Source organism: Bos javanicus, chromosome 25 (genome assembly GCF_032452875.1).
Source record: "Bos javanicus breed banteng chromosome 25, ARS-OSU_banteng_1.0, whole genome shotgun sequence".
Taxonomy (NCBI): Eukaryota; Metazoa; Chordata; class Mammalia; order Artiodactyla; family Bovidae; genus Bos; species Bos javanicus.
In genome coordinates, this window is record NC_083892.1 from 14,474,089 (window position 1) to 14,492,775 (window position 18,687).

General features: G+C 51.7%; 2 protein-coding genes across 6 annotated transcripts in view; one reads left to right on the top strand and one right to left on the bottom strand.

The window, feature by feature from the left end:
• The window catches only part of ABCC1 (ATP binding cassette subfamily C member 1 (ABCC1 blood group)), a 152,424-nt gene extending 139,494 nt beyond the window's left edge, over positions 1–12,930 (top strand). For all 4 annotated transcript variants that reach the window (XM_061401216.1, XM_061401214.1, XM_061401213.1 and 1 more), the window contains 8 exons: positions 2,092–2,291; positions 3,673–3,799; positions 4,378–4,479; positions 7,064–7,210; positions 8,433–8,591; positions 9,307–9,473; positions 10,592–10,786; positions 11,340–12,930. In XM_061401216.1, coding sequence (XP_061257200.1) covers positions 2,092–2,291; positions 3,673–3,799; positions 4,378–4,479; positions 7,064–7,210; positions 8,433–8,591; positions 9,307–9,473; positions 10,592–10,786; positions 11,340–11,448 — 1,206 coding nt within the window. In that variant the 3' untranslated portion in view covers positions 11,449–12,930. The remainder of the gene's footprint in view (positions 1–2,091; positions 2,292–3,672; positions 3,800–4,377; positions 4,480–7,063; positions 7,211–8,432; positions 8,592–9,306; positions 9,474–10,591; positions 10,787–11,339) is intronic.
• ABCC6 (ATP binding cassette subfamily C member 6) overlaps positions 12,492–18,687 on the bottom strand; it is a 71,628-nt gene continuing 65,432 nt past the window's right edge. For both annotated transcript variants that reach the window (XM_061401218.1, XM_061401217.1), the window contains one exon: positions 12,492–18,461. In XM_061401218.1, the coding sequence (XP_061257202.1) occupies positions 18,353–18,461 (109 nt within the window). In that variant the 3' untranslated portion in view covers positions 12,492–18,352. The remainder of the gene's footprint in view (positions 18,462–18,687) is intronic.

The window sequence follows — 18,687 nt, forward strand, 5'->3', positions numbered from 1 at the left end:
AGGGACGACTGAGGATGAGATGGTTGGATGGCATCACCGACTCGATGGACATGAGTTTGAGCAAGCTTTGGGAGTTGGTAATGGAAAGGGAAGCCTGGTGTGCTGCAGTCCACAGGGTTGCAAAGAGTCTGACAAAACTGAGCAACTGAACTGATACATTAGTGTTTGCAAGTCAGTTTTAAGAAAAGGAATGTAAGAGGTAAGGTGATGTGGAATTCTGTTGGGGCTTCCAGGTTGTTGGAATAAGTCATTTCTACCCCCGGAATTGCATGGCATCTGTGAAAATTCCCTGGCACTTCCCTTAGTGTCTTAGCTCTCAGCCCAAGCCCAGCACAAGACAGGTGTAGGTTGAACATTCATTTTCACTCATGAGCACCAGGCACTCCTTGGAAGAATCAGGAGAGTCCACGGGGTGGATTCTCTCCAGGAATAGAGCTTAAAAGGAAAGCTAATAATTATTTTTTAAAAATCAGACTATTCCATAACAAAAATAAGTCTTGGGTTCACTTTTTAGAGGAAATAAAATTCAGAGGACATGACAATTGGAGTAAGTTGAGCAGGTCAAACATTTTAGAGCAGTTTCCACCCAGGAGGAAAGAAAGTCGGGAGAGGAGGTGATCCCAGGAGAGGGTAATGGGGGCAGATGCCAGGGTCCTTGAGCCAGACCACGGGGTCTGGACTGTGTCCCAAGGCAGTGAGAGCCGCCGGAGGACAGGTGGCATCTGACCATGTGCAGGGATTGGCAGAACCCCTGATCTGAGGTGGCCCGGGTTGGTGTGACCCCTGGGTTAGTTCTCAGAGTTTATGGGGCCCCCAGAGGGCTCCCCAACATGTGGTTCAAATTCCCATGTGAGCTGACATCCAGAAAAAAATTTGGAGAACCCGTAAGAGCCACCCACTCTGTTCAGTGTTCTCCATGGAAGGTCTCTGCCCCTAAAGATGGCCCAGGGCACCCAGAACAGCCCAGGAGGCAGAAGACATGTCCCTCAGCACCTGTGTTCATTTGCCCGGCTCTGCTGTTGAAGCCAGTGCAGACATGTTACATCTTCAGCACATCCGGGAGAGGGAACTTCGGTCTCAGCGGGTCCTTTTGTACAGATGCAGAAACTGAAGCCAGGAGAACAGAGGTGTCTTCAGATGGCCAGTCCAGCCTCTGTCACAGCTCCTCAGTGCTCCCAGTGGGCTCTTGTTCTGTCTCTTAACGAGCTGAACACCTGGGTTAGGGCAGGAGTAGAGTGGATGTGGTCTCTGTCCATGGGGATAGGCAGAGGCAGGGTTTATGCTGAGCTCTGCTTGTCCTAAAGCAATGCTGTGGGGTCCGTAAACTCTCGAGGTCAGTGGCATCAGAGAGGCCATGCCGTGTTGAGGTCAACACTTTGAGGCTGGACTGTTGGTGTTTGAATCCCAGCTCTGCCGCTTCCTAGCCACATGGCCGTAGGGAAGAGGTTGACCTCAGTTTACTCCTTGTGAAACAGGATTGAGCGCCTTATAGGTTTTTGATGAAGATTAAAGAGCTGATGGCTGTGAAGGTGCTTAAAGCAGTCCTGGGATGCTGGGCTCCACGTGTAGTGTAGTGAAAGTCACTCAGTCGTGTCCGACTTTCTGCGACCCCGTGGACTGTACAGTCCATGGAATTCTCCAGGCCAAAATACTGGAGTGGGTAGCCTTTCCCTTCTCCAGGGGATCTTCCCAACCCAGAGATCAAACCCAGGTCTCCTGCATTGCAGGCGATTCTTGGCCAGCTGAGCCACAAGGGAAAGCCCAAGAATAACTGGAGTGGGTAGCCTAGCCCTTCTCCAGCGGATCTTCCCAACCCAGGAATTGAACCAGGGTCTCCTGCATTGTAGGCAGATTCTTTACCAGCTGAGCTACCAGAGATCCGGGCTCCACTGGAGCGTGAGCTATTATCATCACTGCTGCCGCCCTGGTTATTCTTGTAGTCAGTACACCTGCCGTTCCTCGGGTGAAAGCAGCCCCGGTCCAGCATTCCGCCCCCAGAGGGGTCATTTACGTCCAGACTTTCTCCAGCATGGCCCTGGAAGGATGGGATGAGGGGCCCTTCGCCCACCTCTGGTCCGATCTCTCCCGCAGAGGTTCTACGTGGCCTCCTCCCGGCAGCTGAAGCGCCTGGAGTCGGTCAGCCGCTCGCCGGTTTATTCCCACTTCAACGAGACCTTGCTGGGCGTCAGCGTTATCCGCGCCTTCGAGGAGCAGGATCGCTTCATCCGCCAGAGCGACCTGAAGGTGGACGAGAACCAGAAGGCCTACTACCCCAGCATCGTGGCCAACAGGTGGGCGCGGGGCTGTGGGGGAGGCTCCCGGAGCGGGGCGGTGGGGCCCAGCACCGGCCTCACGGGAGGGAGGCTTGGACGCGGCGAGAGGAGAGGACGGAAGGACCATTAGAAAGAGGAGCGCGGTCAGCCCGCATGTTGCCGCAGGGGCCGCTGAAGCGCAGGTGCAGGGAGTTCTGAGTCGGGAGATGCCGCAGGGCCATCCTTCCGCCATGCCCCTGGTGATACAGGACCATCGGTGACGGCGGCCTTGGCTCCTGAGTGTTCTCGTCACATGCTTCTCTTCACCCCTGCCCCCGGGTGATGAGTGTGGGAAGCAGTTTTATTAGTAATAGTATTAGGTTAGACCGTGTGAAATTGCCCTTTGGGGGATCAAGCATGGTTGAATAGCATCGGGCTTAAAAGGAGTAGAAGTTGGCTAATTATTGATTGAATCTAGAACATCCCGTCCTCACTTGCTTACACCCTAAGATGTTTTTTGAGATGTGAGAGAGGGAAGACTCTGGGGAGGGGTCAGAGCACCCTGGCAGTGACCCACTGCACACCGCATAATCCCTGAGTGTGAGACGGGCAGGAAGATAGGGCATTGCTGGAAAGACCTTGCAATTCCCTTGCAGAGTTTGTTTGGGGAGTTTGTTGAAATCTGGATTTCTGTGGGAATAACTCACACCCCAAGGATCCGTCACATGGATCTTTAACAATGTGGTGGGAAAAAAACAGATTGCTAATACTGCCTCTCTAGAATGCTTTACATTTTCAAACAAAAACAGTGTTCCTATGTGATAGCATACAAAAGTTAGCTTTAAACGTGTAGATCTGTCTGTATTTTAAAGGAAAGATAATACATTTTAATGTTTCTAAAATAGTGGTGATCTAGGTCTGGGGACCTGGCTGTGCTGGCTGTGTTTATTTCTCACTTTCCCCTCCCCCCACTCCTGCCAAGAGACATTTGTTTTAAATCAGGGGTGCCTCGCAGAGTTGATGATTTTTCTAAGCATTTTGGAAGTTTCTGAGACATCTTTTTTAAAAAATGCACACATGGGTGTATTTTTAAGGTTTCAGTGAGAAAAGGTTGGCTCTTAAGAAAGCAAGTTTGAGTTTCCTGGGAGGATCACTTCTGGAGAACTCTATTTTAGTCCCTGGGGTTGCCAGACCAATGAGGAATTCCTGAAGTTGTGTCCCTTCAGCCCTTCTTCCCCATGCCCCATGAACTGGGCAAACAAGGCCTCTCTTAGGAACTACTGGGGAATTATTTCAGTAAGCAGAGTGGCCACCCAGCCTCCCCACCCCCACCCTCAACCGGAAACCAAGCCTCTGAGAAGCTGACCTGGGCGTGTGTGTGTGTGTGTGTCCCTGTTCCTCTGCCTGCGTCTCCATGCAGGTGGCTGGCCGTGCGGCTGGAGTGTGTGGGCAACTGCATCGTCCTGTTCGCCTCGCTGTTTGCCGTGATTTCCCGGCACAGCCTCAGTGCAGGCTTGGTGGGCCTCTCGGTGTCTTACTCCCTGCAGGTAAGATGGGGGCACTCCTAGGTGGACTTTTCTAATCCTCTTGCTGGGGAGCCGGTTGTTAGGCACTTGGCCCTTTACTTTGATTCTCTGTGGGCGTGGGGGAAGGGGACGAGGGCTAAGTGGAGTTTGAGGTGCAGCTCTAGAGCCCAGTGACTGACTGAAGCAGGGGAGAAATCAGAGGTGCAGCCAGAACTCCCCCATCAGCCAAGGAGCGTCCCTGATGGCCTGAGAGGATGCCTCCAGCTACCAGAAGAATGCACTCAATACTATAAATTTCCCTCGAGGCCCTGCTTTAGCTGCATCTCCCAAATTTCGTCGCGGTTGTGTTTTCTTAACTATCATCTGGTTGGGAACACTGTCTCATTTCCTTTCTGATTGCTTGTGTAGCCCCGCGGGTTATTTTGAAATGTGGCGCTGGGTTAAGAGACGCCCAGTAGCAGGTCTGGCCATGGTATCTGAGGTAGCTGTCTTCCGGGCCTTCATTATCTGAAACATTTCATAATTCATGCTGCCTTCGTGAGAAGAAAACAACTCATGCTCACTCTAGACGCTCCATCGGATGACTCTTCCCCTCACAGGTCACTACATATTTGAACTGGCTCGTTCGGATGTCGTCCGAGATGGAGACCAACATTGTGGCCGTGGAGAGACTCAAGGAATATTCGGAAACTGAGAAGGAGGTAATGTAAGCCCCCGGCCTGACGTCTTGACCATGATCTTCGGTGTAACTTGACGCAGAAGAATCCTCTGAACCGCAGCATGTGCCTCCTGCAGGCAGCCTCCACCTGACCAAAAAAAAAAACCCCTCTGTTATTTGTTACATGTTTTGAATGGGGACTTACATTACGCAAAATGAATCATACTAATTTTCTCTTTAGGTTTAAAAGTTAAGTACAAGTGAGTCATTTAAAAATACCAGGAATCAGTAACAGAGTCAGGATATGGATATTGCACAAATCATGCTATTATTGGTAAGGAGTTTACTGAAGTTTGGGAAACCCTGCAGTTATTTAACCCAAGTCCTCATTTTATGGTTGGAGGAAAAGGGCATGTAGTGAGGGACGACGGCTGGTCTGAGGTCATGTCCGTGGTCAGCAGGACAGCTGGGAGTAGGACCCAAGGCTCTGGTGTCACGTTTCCCCTAATAACTGCCTTATTCTGTCTGCACACCATCTCTGAATAGCAGGAGCTGTGTTAATGACAGTAGCAGTAATGCCTGGCGATAACTCCATCCCACCACCACCAATAGTAATAGGGACACACATTGTGCCCTTGTGTGGTGTCAGGCCCTGTGCTAGACACTCTGTGTAGAATAATCCATTTGTCCTTTACACAACCTTGCAACTCACCTTTACTATCACCCCCATTTTGCAGGTGAGGAAACAGACACAGAGAGGATAAGATCACATGGGCTTGCTTCCCTGTAGCTCAGACGGTAAAGAATCTGCATGCAATGTAGGAGACCAGGGTACGATCCCCTTCCCAAGGGTCGGGAAGATCCCTTGGATAAGGGAATGGCAACCCACTCCAGTGTTCTTGCCTGGAGAATCCCATGGACAGAGGAGCCTAGTGTGCTACAGTCCACGGAGTCTCAAAGAGTTGGACATGAGTGACTATCACTGCATTCCAAAAAAATGCCCCCCAGGAATGAAACTAAAGGGACCCTGGTTAGAGTCTGACTTAGGGATTCACTGAAGTGACCTGTGCCAAGTCCTTGCATTCGGTGAACCAGGGCCCACCTCATCAGAGAGCATTCTTCAGAATGGTGTGAGTGCCCCCTGTGGACATAAGAGCACATTACACCAGCAGGTTCCCACCCTACCTTGATTTATTTATATCGGGTTTTGGGGTATAATTCATATGCCATGCAGTTCACTCATTTAAAGTGTGAAATTCAGTTTTTTTACTTTTAAAAATACTTATTTTCACTACTTTTAATTATTTATAGTTTTAGAATAAGAGCAAATTTGAAAAATACAAGAAAAAGATCACCCAGAGTCTTACCACTATTAAAATGTATGTTTACTTACGTGTTTGTATATATTACATACGATATATATTTACAGGTACAAAGGTCCACCGATTTCTCTCCAGTCCCCTCTGTGTTCTTATAGCAGTGTCTCCTTATTTATATGAGGGGTGTAAAAAAATTAAGAAGTTTATGGGGGAGAAAGGATGGAAGCCCTCTTTCATTGTCCTCTCCATTCCTCTTCCCTGAAGAGAGTCCGGAGCGTAGCCCAGAGCATTTCCAGGTGTAGACCTCAGGAAATGTGAACTGAACGAAGTAGCTCTTCAGAAATAGGGGCTGTGTGACTCCAGGCAAGCTGCTTTCACTCTCTGTGTTTCAGTTTCCTCGTGTGTAAACTGGGGATGGAAAAGGACTCTGGGGATTGTAGTGAGGATTAAAGGAGTCATGTGATAGAGTGACCGTTGAGTGTTGGCTGCTGCTTTTATTGTCGCCCTCCAGGCCATGGACTTCCCTGGTGGCTCAGACCATAAAGCGTCTGCCTACAATGCGGGAGACCGGGGTTCAATCCCTGGGTTGGGAAGATCCTCTGGAGAAGGCAATGGCACCCCTCTCCAGTACTCGTGCTGGGAAAATCCCATGGACGGAGGAGCGTGATAGGCTACAGTCCATGGGGTCGCAAAGAGTCGGACACGACTGAGCGACTTCATTTTCACTTTCCAGGCCTTCGAAGCCATCAGAGGATCTCCCCTTTAGCTTTGTGTCTGTCTAGAGGAGACCGCCCATTCATTGATTCAGTCCACAGATGTTTATTGAGTACCTCCTACGTGCTCTGGGCTCTAGGATGTAGCAGTGAACAAGTGAAAGAACCTGTTCTTGTAGAGGGGCTGTTCCAGTGGCGTGTGGGTGACAGAATACAGAGATACTTGCTTAAAATGCCAGGAGGTGGTGAGTGCTCTCAAAGAGAAAGGACACAGAGAATGTGGGAGAAGAGGAGCCTAGGGCTCGGAGGGTGGTTGCATTAACCTGGGATCCACAGCGGTCAAGCAGGCCGAGGGGGTAGTTTGGCACAGAATGTTCCAGGCAGAAGAAGCCACAAGTGCAAAGGCCCAGAAGCAGCACACGTGGGTGTGTTTAGGGAACAGTCCAGAAGTCAGTGCAGGAGCAGTGAGGCAGTGAGTGGGAAGGAGGGGGCCGTGAGGTCAGAGGGGTCATGGAAGCCGCTCACGTGGAGCCCTGGGCCACGTGAGACGGACTTCAGACCCCTCACGCCCACCCACTGCCCGCTGTCATCGCAGGCTCCCTGGCAAATCCAGGATATGGCACCGCCCAAGGACTGGCCCCAGGTGGGCCAAGTGGAGTTCCGGGACTACGGCCTGCGGTACCGAGAGGACCTGGACTTGGTTCTGAAGCACATCAACGTCACCATCGACGGTGGGGAGAAGGTGGGTGCCCCTCGACTCCTCCCCGTCCGTGGGCAGGCACAGGCTGCCACCAGGTTTTCCATGCCCCGAACCACAGGATGGAGGGGGAGAGCCTTTGGCAGTAAAATCTGCTCAGAGCGTCCCAACTGCAGACTGGTAGCCCAGGAGCCAGAGGAGATACGTTTTGGAAGTTGCCAATACTGAAAAATCTGGAATGTTTTATGTTAAAAAAAAAAATCCATTTCCTGCTTTTCTTGAAAGATCAGAACTTCTGGCAGCACCGGGCCCATCCTCCCCACCTGGCTCTTTCTAGATAAAGACGTGAGCCTCCCAGTTTACTGACTAGTCCCTTCCTCCCCTTTTCTTGTGCCCCCTTGGCCCCTAGGCCTCTAGAATAGAAAGATGCCCTCCTCACTACTGGGGACAGCTCAAGGGGATCGCTGCTCCGATAGGATGTCCTTGCCCTGAGACCCTCAGACCTTCCTGAGGAATCAGACCGAGGGTCTTTCTGGCCATTTGCCAGAGGCCAGTGTTTCTTTCTTCTCTGAACCTGCAGGAGTTGTTAAACACCCAGTCGGGAGGCCCAGAATCTTCCGTTCCCATGAGAGAGTTTCTCCAACTTGTAACAAGAGGAGGAACAGAGTGGGCGGTGTTCTCATGGAGGCTTTCTGGCTTATGTTGCATAATGAAGCTGCCCTGTGAGTTGCTGTCCCAGGGCGGAGGAGCCTGCCTCTCTGGAGCCCAGATGAGAAGGGGAGAGTTTTGCCTGGAACGTCAGTCATTAGCCATTCAGTGGGGAGCCCAGCTCCCTCAAGAGGATAAGTGGAGGCCAGGTCGTACCCGTGACCTCTGCTCACTCAGCTGGGATACAGGGGCATCTTCCTGAACCTTTGAGATATTCCAACACCTCAGGATGGGGAAACTCACCATCATAGAACTGAAAAACCATTTGATTGTTACTTAATACTGTCTTGAGTTGCAAATAACTAACTTATTAAAGGAACTGATTATAATTTTAATTTCTAAAAAGAGCTGGCAGAGAGAAGGAAGTACTTCTTGACCTTTGCCCAGAACAGCCCCTAAAGGAATGTCTCTGGAAACTGCTGAGGGGAGTAGAATAGTGGGGGAAGGGTGGGTCGACCAGATGACTGAACTGCTCTGTGGCTGGTACTTAATGCAAGGGGTAAGAGGTCAGCCCAGATACGAGCGTTCTCACTTCACGCGGGCCCTTCCTGCCCCACAGGTTGGCATCGTGGGGCGGACAGGAGCCGGGAAGTCATCCCTGACCCTGGGCTTGTTTCGGATCAAAGAGTCAGCCGAGGGAGAGATAATCATTGATGACATCAACATCGCCAAGATCGGCCTGCATGACCTCCGCTTCAAGATCACCATCATCCCCCAGGTGGGCGGGGTCACACTGAAAGTGATGCGTGTGTATTTTCAGAACAGATGGACGTTTGTTCCTGCTTTGTGGTTTTCATGACTTTTTACTGAAAGCATGCTATGTTTCTTCATGGAATCTCCCCTTCGCACATAATGAACAGGGAGAATTAAGTAGGTTTCATTCATTCCTTCACTCCTGCCACCCAGTAGGCAGTGTCCTAAGCATCTCACAGCATCCAGTTAAGACACTGGCTTCTCTGCTGGACAGGAATCTCTCACCGTCCCAAGAGCTAGGCGAGAAAGATGAATTTTCTAGACTGATTCCTGTAGGTGGCGATTGCATAGTATGTTGCCCTTTAGTATTGTGTTGCCTTAAATTTCTTCTCAGATTTTAATTTGGAGGCAGGAGATGGAGGGGAATCCATGTACCTTGCAATTAGGAATTGCCCTAATCCACATGCTGGTTCTCACTTCCAGAAAGTTCCTAACATGCTTGTGTACTGAATGCTCTGGGAAATATGACAAGAGAGAAATCTGTTTTATTTCCCTTAACTCAGAGTTTTCCAGATTTTTTCCCCCCATCTTCGACATCTTCAGAAGTGGTGATTTGGAGGAGCTCCAAAACCCTATTTTGAACAATTCTGGCAAGAACGTTCTACATCCCACCTATTTGCCCCACCCGTGTCCAACCGTGCCTTGAGCCTCACGCCATCTGCCGTCTTCCCTCCAAATAGGACCCCGTTTTGTTTTCGGGTTCCCTCCGCATGAACCTGGACCCGTTCAGCCAGTACTCGGATGAAGAGGTCTGGACGTCCCTGGAGCTCGCCCACCTGAAGGGCTTCGTGTCGGCCCTTCCCGACAAACTGAACCACGAGTGTGCGGAAGGCGGGGAGAACCTCAGGTAGGCGGAGTGATGCCCAGCCGGGCCTCCGCATCACCTCTGTCGGGGCCTTGGTAGGTTTTGTCTGTTTGCATCAGGTTCAGACCTGGGCTTGAGTTCCACCTCTGCCACATGAGCCCTTTGTCTCCTAATCTCTTGGGCCTCAAGTTTCAGTATCTAAAACGGGTTTCATGCTGGGCTCATTTTTACTGTGACGTGTAACCAGGATGGTCAGAACAGCTCCTTTGTCACACCGGGTCCCTTCAGTGGAGAGTGAAGTTGTTACATTTTGGAAAGGCTTCTCTCCCAGTCGTAAATAGCACTGCTCTGGGCCCTCCCTGCTCCCACCCACGGCCCCAGCTGCCTGGCCCTTCTCCCAGGCTCCACCCGGGATCCAGCAACTAAAGCGGTAATGCCTGGCACAGCACAGCAGGGATCCTCTGCCTCTCCCACTGCATCCATCACCATGATGACCAAGCACCAGCCCTCAGGTGTGCTCAGCAAGAGCTGGGGCCACTCACACACGGGGGCGGCCAGCCAGGCGGCTCTGCTGGTCTTGGCTCACGCACGTGGGTGGGGGCTGCTGGCTGCAGGCGGATATTCTAGCTGGCCTCCACTGGGGCCGTTAGGCTCTGCCCCGTGTGTCCCTCCTTCCCCGGCAGACCAGCCCAGGCCTGTTGTCACGGTGATGGCAGAGGTGCAGGCATAAGCACACCCTGGTGTGCATCCCCGTTCCAAGCCTCTTGGTCTGCCAGCATCCCAGTGGCCAAAGCCAGGGACAAGGTCGAGTCCAGAGTCCACTGAGAGAGGCCCTGCAGAACGCAGTTTGTCTTCTGGGGCAAACTTTGCTTGAGGCCAGTTTGTTAATTGTTCTACTTGCTATACTGAACTGATCAGATATCTTGGCTATCACCTCCGAGCTCTGTGTTGAGAATGAATCTGAGGCTGCTTCTAGCTCAACAGGAAGACCATGCTGATCAATTAGTGATGGCCGATGTGGGCGTGGATGTGGGGGTTGGAAGTGCCCTCCTGGTCTGAGCAGCAGACAGTGTCTCCTCTCCCTCCTCTCAGCTCAGGCCTGGGCTCAGTGTCAGGGGTGTTTTTGACACTCGTTTCCTGGTCTCTCTCTCCCGGTCAAGCGTCGGGCAACGCCAGCTTGTGTGCCTGGCCCGGGCCCTGCTGAGGAAGACGAAGATCCTCGTGTTGGACGAGGCCACGGCGGCCGTGGACCTGGAAACGGACGACCTCATTCAGTCCACCATCCGGACGCAATTTGATGACTGTACCGTCCTCACCATCGCTCACCGGCTCAACACCATCATGGACTACACGAGGTGACGCCCTTGGCCCAGAAGGCCTCCAGGCCTCACAGTCCACCCACCCACCCCGTTCACCCACTCATTCATTCATTCATTCATGCAACACTGACCTCATGCCTAGTGACAGCCCTGGTGTCTCTTTGTCCTGGTTAGTACTAGGCATTTTTGCGATCACTCAATCAAAAGTTAACGTGTGTGTGAATGGTCTGCCACATTCCTGGCCCCGTTCCAGACACTGGGGACCGAGCCGGGAGCTGTCACACAAGGACCCTGCCTAATGGATTAGTTGGGGGCGGGGTGCAGAGATGGACAATAAACAGCAACCAATAAAAGCGAATTGTGCTGGGAGGGAAATACACCAGGTGGTAAGAGAGTACTGAAGGTGACGTCACGGGACATTGACTAGAACTGGGGTTGAGGACAGGCAGCCAGGTGGGTGGCTACTGCAGCAGGCCTGGCAGAGGGTGTTAGGGGTCTGACCCAAAGCAGGGACTTGCCCAGGTAGACTCCTGGGGCACAGGGTGCCAGCCCCTCCCCCATGCCTCACGTCTGCATCCTTCCCTTGCAGGGTGATCGTCCTGGACAAAGGGGAGATCCGGGAGTGGGGCTCCCCCTCTGACCTCCTGCAGCAGAGAGGTCTCTTCTACAGCATGGCCAAAGATTCTGGCTTGGTGTGAGCCTGGAGCGGGTACAGCTGGTCAGAACTGCAGGGCCGACCTGCCAGCAGTCAGGGACGAGTCAGCATCCCTGGGAACCCAAGCCTCTCATAGACTGAAACCAAAAAGAAAACCCCCAAAACCAAAACATACACAGAGCAGCGGCCCTCTGGCCCTTTTCCCTGGAACTGGCCATGAGGAAATGGGAGAGACGCTGGGATGCAGCTCCCCCCAGCAATGCACACGCCCTCGGCTCTGTTATCTCCTGCAGATGCACACACGTTCTCACGCCCCTGGGAGGGCACGCATGTTCTCCCTGCTCTGTGGGGACATTTGGGCCACCAGACTTCCAGAGAAACCGGTTGCGTAAAATCTGCTAGTGACCAAATCCAGCCAACTGCCTCATGTCTCTCCAGCTGAAGTCTGTGGATTCTGCGCCTTGGGGAAGCTCGCTGGTCCCCGGCACCTCTCCGTCCTTGTCTGGCTCCCCCTAGATGCTTGTTTCCCCAGGGCTGCAATTGGAGGTGAGGGGCTTAGTGAAGCCCATGCTCGCCCTCAGGCAGTGTCCCGAGGACCACCGACAGCCCTCTCACCAGCCATCTGGTCTACGAGGCCCTCAGCTGCTGGGAACCAGCCTCCTAGCCCTGCCTCCAATGGGACTTGCTGTCTGGACTCCGAGTGACCGGGCGTGGAGGTCCAGGCTGGGAGAGCCCTCTCAGTATCGGCTTCCCCGCTTGGCTGCTTACCTCCTTACCCACCTCAGTCTTTGCCTTCCTCCCTCCGTCTTTTTACCCACGGCTAGAATGGGTTTACGCCTCCAGGTGCCTGAGAATGAAAACCTGCTCATAGTTAACGAAGCGTTCTAAGCCAAGAGCGCCAGTCCCTCCAGGTGGGAGCAGCTGGTACTGAAAAGAGCCCCCGTGAGTCTCCTCCTCATTTGTAGATTTCAGTTTCTCACCGGGGGCCACTGGTTCACTGTCAAGGCCTGCACGGTGGATGACTTGACTTACGGTTACTGAGTCTCTTCTGAGACAAGAAAAGGCCCTTTTCACAAGGGTCAGTGATTTTCTTTCTTTCTTTTTTTTTTTTTAAAGTACTGCTCCAGGGAGATGAACAGTCTCAAGACTTTAATTTCTTGGGAGGAAGCGTTAGGCTGAAGACTGGCACCCCAGGGAATGGCCAGGTTGGTCCAGCATCTGGAGGTTGGGGGCTGTCTTCTCAGCCCTGTAGGTCCCTCAATTGGAGGCCAAAGTGAGACCCAAAAAGCAGAGAGAGGTTGCTATTCATGCTCGCTATGTGAATTACATTGCTGACTTCAAACCAGAGAAGCATCTGTCTCCTTTTAGGTGAAAATATATATTTATTTTTTGTAAGTTAAACCATTCTTTCACATTAGATAAACCAAGTGTTTCTTGGGGATCTTTTTGTAATGACTTACACTGGAAACGTAAACATTTGCAAATAATTTGCAGTAAAAAAAGAAAAATTTTATTTCTTTCTAAACGACTGTTCGATTTTCTTTCTAGCAAGGATTCCTGCTCTCTCTCCAAGAGTCAGGATGGGGCACTTCTCGTCTGCTGCTGTCCTTCCTTCTTGGCAAGCGTGTTGTTTCTAGAGGGAGCTCTTGGAATTGGGAACCTAGAGGTGGGGTTTGGTGGGGACTCAGCGTGGCATGGTGGACGGACTTGAGGCCTGCCCTCATCCTCTGCAGGCTGTGTGACCCTGGGCGAGTCACTCAGTCTTCATCCCTCCGTTGCCTCATTTGTAAAATGGGGCTGATCATACCTGCCTCCTGGGCTTGCTATGAAGATGAGCACTGATGGTGGGTCTTCTGTGCATGGCCCAGGACAGGTTCTAAGACACAGGCAAGGCAAGCATCACGTGTGGCAAGAATTTCCCTTGGGAGCTTCCCTGGTGGTCCTGTGGTTAAGAATCTGCCTTCCAGTGGAACGCATTCCCCCCACCCCAGCACGACAGTGTCCCTCTCCCTCCAGGCTGCCTTGCTGGAGGGGCTGGGGGGCGGGGGGTAAGATGCTCAAGGAAAAGCAGCTGCAAGGTTGTAACCCTTAGAATGAGAGCCACGTGGGAGAGCCTGGTCGGTTTTAGATGTGCGTGTGTTTGTCTCAGGGCCTGATGCTGAGTGTTAAGGTCCCGGGTCAGATCCCACATGGCCACAGGACCCGCGTGTGCCTGTGGGTACATTGTGGTTGAAGTTCACCCGCTTCATGAAGAGGGGCGGGTGCAGCATTAACCCTGAGGAAGGGGAGGAGGGGGCCCTGCACACCTGCCCTTCCAGGTGAGCGCCCCAGTGCCGTGGGAGGAGAAGGGGGACCAAGCTTGGTTGTGCACCTGCTGTGTTTCAGGTCTGGACTTAGCGCTTTGCACAGCTCTCCCCTGGGAGGGGAACTGGGCCGGAGAGGAGCCCCAGGCTCACCCGCCTGCTCACCTCGCTGCTGTTCTTCCAACCTCAGGGTCCTCCCTCTTCCCCCAGCTGTTGGCATCCCCTGCTCTCTTCCCTGTTTGACAGTGGCAGCTCCGTGCGAGCAGGGCTGTCTGTTCCTTGCTGAACGCCCACCTCTAGAGCAGGGCATAGGGTAAGTACTCAGTGACCACATTCTCTGAACCGGACCTGAGCCCAGAGTGGAGTTACTGGGGCCCTAGAACTTGCCCTTCCGGAGTCACGGCCTCACTGGTAGATCTGGGATCCTCGTATCCACCTGACCAAGTGGCTGTGAGGGGAAAACTGGTTGGGGTAAAGCACCCAGCGTATGCCTAGCCCTTAGGACGCCTTCATACATGGTGGTGCCACTTGTGCATTCATGCGTCTGTCTGTCCGTCCATCCACCTATCCATCTCTCCCTCCATCCGTCCAGTCATCCAGTCGGTAAATGTTGACCCCTCCTATGCTTTGTACCGTGCTGGGGTCAGGGAAAGCACAGCCAACACAGATGCACCAATCCCACCTCGGCCCAAGAAGAAAAAGATCCCTTTCCCTCGGGGCAGGTGGGGGGGGGGTGGATTCTGGAGTGGAATTTAGCTGTTATCCGTGAGCTGATGTTAGAGAAATGTGCAAGGAGTGGTGTGGCACAGTACTTCAGTCGTGGGCTCTGGAGCCAGCCCGCCTGGATTCACATCTCTACTTACACTCTGTTTTGCTCACCTGTAAAAGGGGCCTCATGATACTACCTCCCTCAGCAAAGCATCCTAAGAAGGTGCAGGGTGACATAACTTCCCTTTCCAGTTGTGAGGATTAACTGGGCAACAGGCATTTAGAGCCTGGCTCTGTGTTGGCAGTGACCAGTGGGACTCGGGTGAGGTTGAAGGACCTACTGAGAGAGGCACCGACCAAGGAAGGTCTGTATGTGGCTTTCCTGGCTCTTCACTGTCTCCGCATGCCAGCCAGGCGCTGCTGGCAGGACCCACAGCAGGGGGATTAATGGCCCGGGTGGCCGGTGGGCTGGTGTCCAAGGAGCCATGGGGTGTGCCCGACAGCAGCCTTGTTAGCAGGCTTTTGAGGGTGCTGGCTCCATGGCCCACACTCTGCTTCCTGGCAAAACACTTCCCTCCATGAAGGAGGCTCTTGTGGCCCTGGAATGACCCCAAGGGAGGGTGCCAACCACACAGCTGCTGCCCATGGGGGCTCTCCCGGGGTGGCAGGTGGCTCAGCTCCAGGCAGAGACACAAGCAGCGCTGTGTCTGGTCCCTTCCTGCATGTTGCCGCAGCTTGCAGTTGGATGGACACCTGCCTGAGATGATGTGGACTTTGGCGGCAGGCCCAGGGTAGATGCCCGCTCTGCCACTTCCCAGCAGAGTGGGCCTTGCCAGGTCATGTCCACTCCCCGAGCCTCAGTTTCTTCATCTACAGAATGGGGCAAAATCACTAGTAATGATATTTGGCTGGCATGACGGGCAGGCAAGAGATGCCAACACTCACCCCATTTTGAAGTTGTCAAAATGAACTGGTCACCTCCTGAAAAGCGGGAGGTAGCAGCTGGGTTTAGATTACTCTGGGCTGAAAATCCCAGGTCAGGATGGACGCCCCGAGCTGGGTGGGACATGGCAGGCTGTGTCCTGACAAGTAGGTGGGTGTCGACAGACTCCTCTGACTCACTACCACAGTGCCCAGGTATTGGTGCATTGGTGATGGCGGGGATCAGTGATTCAGTGGGCAGTCACTGTTTCATCTCAACTAGAGGAGGAGGTGCGAGTGGCTTTGAGTGGGTGGAGGCCAGGGATATCGCTGACCATCCTGCACAGGGGGCATAGGACGTCCCTGACCTTGGCCTTCCAACAGCATCTCCCCCCTGGCACCTGGTAGGCAGAAGTGTGACCAGAAATGCCCCGGGTGTTCCAACTGCTGCTGAGGCAGAACTCGGTCTTTGATAAACAAATGGATGAAACACTCCAAATCCTGAGCAAATTCTCCTGGTGAGGCCCAGGAGACCTGGCTCCTCACATCTCGGTTTTGGAACTCAACTGCATGCTGGGTTTGTGCCTGGAGAGGGCCGTCCCTTGTATGGGTTGTGGTTTGCGCATCTGTTCAGACAAGATACTCCCAGGAGCGCAAAGATGAGGATGGAGCAGTGGTCCTCAGTCCTGGCTACACAATGGAATCACATGGGCTGGACACCACACCAGTGATGATGGGGGTGGGAGGGAGGCGGGCGTGGTTGGGGGTCCACGTGGAGATGGAAGCGGGCAGCATCCCAACTGTGACGGATGCAGGAAGTTGTATGGGTGATGCAGCTGCATAGAAAGTAAACACATACTCTGCTGCTGCTTCTAAGTCGCTTCAGTCGTGTCCGACTCTGTGTGACCCCAGAGATGGCAGCCCACCAGGCTCCCCCGTCCCTGGGATTCTCCAGGCAAGAACATACAGTGAGGACAAGTAAAGCTGGGAGTCTGAACACGTTCTGTGGGTTGTACCAATGTCAATTTCCTGGTTGTGATATTGAGCTATTGTCTTTTAAGATGTTACCGTTGGCTTCACAGGTGAATTCTATCAAACATACCATACCTATCCTTCTCAAGCTCTTCCAAAGAACCAAAGAGGAGGGAACACTCTCAAAGACATTCTATGAAGCCACCATCACCCTGATACCAAAACCAGACAAAGACATCACCAAAAAAGAAAATTATGGGCCAACATCTTTGATGAATATAGATGCAAAAATTCTCAACAAAATATACATAAACTGAATCCAACAACACATAAAAAGATCATACACCACAACCAAGCGGGATTTATCCTAAATTCACAAGGATGGTTCAACATACATAACCAATGTGATACACCATGTAAACAAAAGATAAAAACCACATAATCACCTCGATAGATGCAGAAAAAGCATCTGACAAAATGCCATTCATGAGAAAAACTCTTAACAAAGTGGGTACTGAGGGAACATATCTCAAGATAATAAAAGTCATTAATGACAAACCCACAGCTCAGAATACCTTGAAAGCCTTTCTGCTAAAGTCCAGAATAAGACAAGGATGCCCACTCTTACTTCTTCTGTTCAAGATAGTACTGGGAGTCCTATTCACAGCAATCAGACCAGAAAAAGAAATGAATCCAAATTGGAAGGGAAGAGGTAAAATGGTCATTATATGCAGATGATATGCTACTATATATAGAAAACCCTGAAGACTGCATAAAACCTACCAGAACTGATAAATTCAGCAAGATAGGATACAAGCTTAACATACAGAAATCTGTGCATTTCTTTACACCAACAATATGTCAGAAAGGGAGAGTAAAAAAAACTTTCAAAATTGCAACCCCCCAAATAAAATACTTAGGAATAAACCTCACCAAGGAGGTAAAAGACATATTGCTGAGAACTCTTAAGATATTAATAAAGGGAATTTGTGGTGTTGGAGAAGACTCTTGAGAGTCCCTTGAACTGCAAGGAGATCCAACCAGTCAATCCTAACTGGAAATCAATTCTGAATATTCATTGGAAGGACTGATGCTGAAGCTCCAATACTTTGGCCACCTGATTCTAAGAGCCAACTTTTTAGAAAAGACCCTGATGTTGGGAAAGATTGAAGGCAAAAGAAGGGAGCAGCAGAGGATGAGATGGTTAGAAAGCATTATTGACTCAATGGACATGAATTTGAGCAAACTCTGGGACATAGTGAAGGACAGAGAAGCCTGGCGTGCTGCCTGGGGTTGCAAAGAGTCTGACACGACTGAGTGACTGAATAACAACAACAAAGATGGTTCAAAGAAACAGATAATCCGTGCTCTTGAACTGGAAGAATTAATATTGTTAAAATAGTCATATTTTATGACTATTTTATGATGTATATATAGCACAGGGAAACTATACTTAATATCCTATAATCATAATGGAAAAGAATATTAAAAATAATGTATATGTATAATCACTTTGCTATACAGTAGTAATTATCACAACATTGTCAATCAGCTATACTTAAAAAAGAAAGACGTTACTATTAGTGGGGAAGGGGTATACAAGAGCTCTCTGGACTATTTTTTTCTTTCTTTTTTTTTTACTGCTTGTCAATCTGCAATCATCTCAAAATAGAAGGGGTACTCTGTGAAAGGTACGCATACCACTGCTCCAATCCCAGGGATTCTGATTTCATTGGTCTGTGGTGGACCTGAGCACAGACAGGTCTGGGGGTCCCTGGTTGAGTCCAGGGGGCAGCCAGGGCAGAGAGCTGCTGTTGACTTTGGTTCTGGGATAGAAGGGGTTGGATGGGCCCTGATCAGGCCGACTTTGGGGTGGCTGCGTCTTCCTGGCTCTGGGATGATATGGCAGTTTCTCCTCCCAGAGACTAGAAAAGAGTCTAGACTCAATTCCACGGGGCCACTGATGACCCCAGGTCAGCACGTCTCTAGGGCTTGGCAGAATCTCCGGATTGGTGGGGCTGGAGGAGGATGGAGGGGCCATGCTCAGACCAGGCCTGACTCCTGTGCCAGCCTGTAAAACAGGCCCTTCTGGGCCAGCAGCTGGGCCGGGCTGCCACTCTCTGCCACCTGCCCCTCGTCCATGACCAGAACCCTGTAGGGGAGAGACAGACAGGCAGCTCCTTAGACTCCAGCCCATGGACTCAGTTGCTCTGAAGGCCCAGCATGTCTGCTCTGTGAGAGTCTGGCCTTCCATGTAGCTTCTTGACCCTGATGACCCAGTTGGAAGCATCTGCAGGACATGTGTCCTCAGGCTCATCCTTCCCTTGTGGGCACCAGTCTTGCCATCTGTACAATGGGCACTTGATAACGTATTCCAG